Source organism: Cibotium barometz, chromosome 38 (assembly GCF_041138505.1).
Source record: "Cibotium barometz isolate CiBa-2024 chromosome 38, ASM4113850v1, whole genome shotgun sequence".
NCBI lineage: Eukaryota > Viridiplantae > Streptophyta > Polypodiopsida > Cyatheales > Cibotiaceae > Cibotium > Cibotium barometz.
In genome coordinates this window covers 47,576,198-47,581,591 of record NC_141083.1, presented here as the reverse complement: position 1 = coordinate 47,581,591, position 5,394 = coordinate 47,576,198, and the positions used below count along the sequence as shown (strand labels likewise).

Below are 5,394 nucleotides of genomic sequence, written 5' to 3'. Positions count from 1 at the left end.
ACACCAATAGTCTTCTCTTTGTGATTACTCTATCGACAACATAGGCACTTGTGGACAATTGATGTCAAATTTTTAGTGGACAATACATGAGTATGCATACGAGTTTGAAGTAAAGTGATTTTGTATGTTTTGATCTGTTTACCAACTCCTCTCTCTCTCACAGGGGGCCAAAAATTGGCATCGTACTTTATTTCTAGAAAAGTTTTCTAAACATGACTTTTTGTACATATTTATTCTATGACTTTTTGTACATATATATTCTGTATATTGAGCTGTCTTACTTTAGATTGGTTGAAGAGAAAAACCTGTTGTCAAGCACACGCAACAAGGAAAGAAAGCCTGCGCTTTGACTAGAAGGGTTATTTGAAGCGCTACAGCTTACTAGGACATCACTGCGCACGTAAGACGATGACCAGATTCTTGACTAGTATATGTCCGTAGTCAAGCTTTTTGTATGAACGATGGGCAACCCCCGCACGGAACTCGACGGCCCTTTAGAAACACCCGCGAGCTGGTCGCAATTAGCAAAATGCAATGCATGCAAGCGTCTAATTATCACCGCCCAAGAGTAATTCCTAGCCACAGTGTTGGTAAGAGTTTTCTATCGGCTATAAAAAGTAGACCTACGCGTCTGCAATCGGTCGCCTGATTCACGAGAAATTTACAATTTCTTCACGCGCCATCGCCCTGCACGCGCACACCATTTCCTTCAAATATTCATACCTCTTACCTGAATATATCTGCCATTTCTCAGCACTATAAGCTTTTTTCAACAACCGATTGTCCATTCCGAATCCTTGTCAATATGGAAGCAACAACGCGTCAACCAGCTGAAGATGCGAAAACGCATGAGCTAGTTCAATATGTGCAGAGAAGTTATACAGCTAGTAGTAAGCAAGAGAGTGAAGTCCCGCCAGGCTTCCGATTCCACCCAACCGAAGAGGAGCTGGTAAGCTACTACCTTAGAAGGATGCTGCAAGGCCACAAGCTTCCGATTGAGGTCATTCCCACCGTCGATCTGTATAGCCACGACGCTTGGGAGCTCCCAGGTTAAACTCTTAATTCATTCATTTGCTTTGATTCCGTGGTGTATGCAGCTAGCCTTTGGCGCTAACCTTGCAAGGAGATCGCAGATTTTGGTTGCCCTATTAATTACATCATGCTCTAACTGATATTCTGGAATTGATTTTTCCATGAAGATTTGCCTTAATTCTAATAAGTAAATACTATATATATATATATATATATATATATATAAAGAGAGAGAGAGATCTTTCGAGAATTTCTCCTTAGGCTATTTATTCTAACAGTGATGATCATCTTTTGTGAATTGTCAAGTGTTCCTAAGTAATGATATGGGAAAGGTGATTAATTTCCATGGATTTACCTTTATTAAGCTTCCATTCTTAAAAAGGAACCTTGAGAAAGCAAATAAAGTAAGACTTTATTGCATTTTCTTTAAGTAATGATCTCGGCAAGGTGATTAATTTCCATGGATTTACCTTTACTTAAGCTTCCATTCTTAAAAAGTAACTTACATGAGAAAGCAAATAAGTCAAGACTTGATAAGCCATGGCCTTTTCTTTTAAGTAATGATCTGGGCAAGGTGATTAATTTCCGTGGATTTACCTTTATTAAGCTTCCATTCTTAAAAAGGAACCTACATGAGAAAGCAAATAAGGTAAGACTTGATCAGCCATGGCTTTTTTTTACAAGACATAATATAAAGAATTTTGTTTTCATGTCTAATTAAAAGAAATGCATGAGAATATTCTCTTGTTTAGAGAGTATTCTCATGTTTTACAACCAGCTTGATTATAGTGGGCACGTGCAATGACCACTTCACCACCGTACTGATTCCTCTTTTCTCTTTTCTCCTTGTGGTTCTCTTAGTTTTTCTCTAGGACATGGAAACCTATCTCGTGAAAATCTCTCATCGCCGTTTTTTACTTATATAATTCCATAACATATTTTCAAGTACAACATATTTCATGCCCTAAAAGCTAGGATTTCACAAAGAATCAGAAGCCATTAGTTAGTATCCATTACTCTAGCATATTACGAACATATAAGCTATATTGCCTTGAATCTCACACATATTTTATTTAACATTACACTGCTTTTTATTTTTATTGTATTGTTTTATTTATTTTCTTGTTGGGAAGGTGGATATATACCATAGGCTCAACAAGTGGTCACACTGGTGCAGTCCTTAGGCATCGAACCCTGGTCCTATCCTCGAATCCTTTTGTTCTACCAGATTGTTGTATTTATTTCTGGTTGCACTGCTTTTGTTTTGCTACACATTTACATCCCATATTATTTTCTTAAAATGGTAGAATAAAATAGAAATTTTGTCATTGGGGGTGAGTCGATCGTATGTCAAAACGTTTCTACATTTTCGGCATATTTTATCTTATGAAGGTTTGTTTTTTGAGAGCTTGATGGCAGTGGCCCGTGGGTTTAATACGGGTTTACTCCTTGCATGCAGCCATGGCGGGTCAAACGGACTGTCATGAGCCGGCGGAGTACTGGTATTTCTTTGTGCCTCGTTCTAGCAGGCTCCGCAATGGGGATCGGCCCACTCGCCTCACCAGGACCGGATATTGGAAGGCCACTGGCATGGACACGCTACTGCATGCCCGCAGCCATGAGCGTAATAGCCGCCATCATCATCATGAGCATGATGATAATCATCATCATCAGTACTTCTCAGCCTTAAGAAAGATTCTGGTCTTCTACGAGGGTAGAGCACCCAGGGGTACCAAAACTTGTTGGGTCATGAACGAGTACAGAATGGACCCGTCCTCACATCAACACCTCAAATACAATATCCATCCTCAGGTCTGTCCATACACCACACTCAACCTATCTTAGCAACTGTGCAACCCATGACAAAAAGCTGCACGCGCTTATCTTTAATTTCTTACATAGGATATAAAATATTGATCGTTTCCAACTGTTCTTTCTTCTTGCTTCAATATGGCGGTCAGGCTGCCTAATATCTGAGCATGTTGGTGGAGCAGAATGTCGGCTCTACGATCTGTCGCCTTCGACGAAAGCGTCTCATGCGGCCAGCTTTGACGACGACGGCAAGCGTTTCTGAAGGAGCTGGCCCCGTTCCTCCGAAGGGTCACAATGCATTAATGCAGCTGCCGGAGCAAGCTGCAGAAGTATACGCGGGCCATGTGGAAGCGAGGCCGTTCTCAATAGTGCATTTTGAAAGCACTTCACACAATTCAACTCCTCCGTCAGCACCATCAGAGCATGACGTCTTGGCGTGTGATTCTTCTTGGCACAGCTCGCACGTGCAAACGCTTTCTTCCCACGATGAAAGACTCATGGATGATGTCGAGATGAGTCAAGAATTTTCTAGCCTTCCACCACAATCAGCTCGCTCAAAATGCATAATGCGCCCTTCAAGGCTCCAGCTACAGCAGCTGTCCAAATCAGCTTGTCCGGACATGAGATTGCTGGAGGCCTACACATCCGCTCTCTGGACGCCCAGCCCCGGTGATCTCGGCAGACCCAAAGAAGGCGACAGCCCGGCCAGCGTCAATGACCTCTTACTCAACTTTCAAAGCTACGACATTTCGAATTGGAATCAAGCGCACTGATGATCCACTCCCAAAGCCATTCGTGTGTGAAATGCAACTTTTCTCTATTCACAACCACCACCACGTCACCTTGAACCAAATTCAATGTACTAAAAGTCACTTCCGTAACATTGTTTAAGAGGATAAGTAGTTCTTTTCGAAAACATTGTCAATGCTAACAATAGTGGTCATTGCTGAATCATCCCGTTGGAACTCGAAGTTACGTTTCGTTTTAAGGGACGAAATTTGCAAGTTTTCGTTACAGATTTGTATGATTTCTAGTTATTTTCAAGTCTAAATCCAATTAAAGCTTAATGTCATTTTCTAGCGTTATTGCGAGAGCTTGTGTCACTCTCCTACTGCTGCATCTGCATATTCCATGAATGTAAGTATATTGTGAAATTTAGATTAGGATTCTTTGGTTTATAATCTTGTGTTAGAGTTATAATATTCTAACAAAATAATTACTTCTAAATGTAGAAAACAAGATACTTTGTAGAAAAGAAAGTACTCGAGTTCGGGGTGGCTAGTCAAAAAAGATGATTTGGAAAGAGATACACAAGTTAGTGAGACATAGGCATGATATGAAGCATCCAATCTTCCCCAATAGATTTTCAAAATGATCTACAAATCTATCAAACACATTAGATAGTCTATGCTTTAATTTTTGAATGTCCTACCATATAGAATCTAGGGATTCACCCTTTTTTTAATGCTGCACTAGAGCTCCTTTGACATCCTCATATGCTTGACCCTGATGTGGCTAACCTCTCCAAGTCTGGAACCACCTTTTGGAATCTCCCTTTAACAACATGGACAACAATGTTAATTTGTCCTCATCTTTATCCTTCCCAAAGGTGTAAGCTGTTCGCTTCATCCTTGCCAAAAAGTCTTCTAGGTCCTTATTAGCATGATCGTGGAACACGGGATGAGACATCATTGTAGCCATCTCAACAACTGACACTTCTCAGCTTCTGCCAACAGTCTGAAGGGTGCCTTGAAAGCCCTCCTCCATGGAGGCACCAAAACAATGATGTGTTTGGGATAACCTGCCTTTATAACCCTGTCCAAAGCACACCACCATGGGGAAGAAACTATCTCCAGCATCACAACCCAGCAAAAACACCAAAAGAGGGCACCAACAGTCCTAGATAATGTCCTCTGCTCCTTAGCTAATAAAATTGAATAATTCAACATCCTCCCAACCTTCTTATTCAGTCTAGCTACCTACTCAAAATTATCCTCTTAGGTCAGCTCTCACCTCCAGTACCTCTTATCTTCCAACTAAGAGCCCCTCATAACCTCAACGAACTCCCAAAACTGAGGTCACCAAAATGGCTTGCAATTGTCACAAAACTGGTTATAAATTGCCTCCGAAGTCCTCTACTTATTTCTAGTCAGAAATCTACCCTCCAGCACCCAGAATGTCCTGCTATCTCAACGAGCCTCAAAACCTTACATCATAACCTCTCTGAACTAGGTATTTGCCCTCAGCCTATAACCACTAGCTGACAACGTCTCCTAGATGCCACAAACAAATTAGATACCAAATGTCCACTTGTTTCCAAATTTTGATGGCTTACCTCAATCCAAAATGGGTCCTCTGGTATCCTCTATAATCCTCTAGTGTCAGCGGACGGTATAGCCACAATCCCTAGACCTCTTTGGATAATATGTCAACCCTCTTCCAACCTTTCTTTGAACTTCCACTTGCTGAGTTCTGCCTTGGAAATCTGGCACAAAATCCTCTACCTTAGAAGCCTAGAGTGAATTAGAATCTTCTCCAGGGATAATATGT

At 41.2% G+C, this 5,394-nt stretch overlaps 1 protein-coding gene across 1 annotated transcript; it reads left to right on the top strand.

Moving 5' to 3' along the window:
- Nucleotides 1-495: 495 nt before the first annotated feature.
- On the top strand, nucleotides 496-3,743 carry LOC147616809 (uncharacterized). Its single transcript, XM_086777145.1, has 3 exons — nucleotides 496-1,049; nucleotides 2,492-2,844; nucleotides 3,027-3,743. Exons 1-3 carry the CDS (start codon nucleotides 806-808, stop codon nucleotides 3,615-3,617), a joined length of 1,188 nt encoding a protein of 395 aa, XP_086633271.1. The 5' UTR covers nucleotides 496-805; the 3' UTR covers nucleotides 3,618-3,743.
- The last annotated feature ends 1,651 nt before the right edge of the window (nucleotides 3,744-5,394 follow it).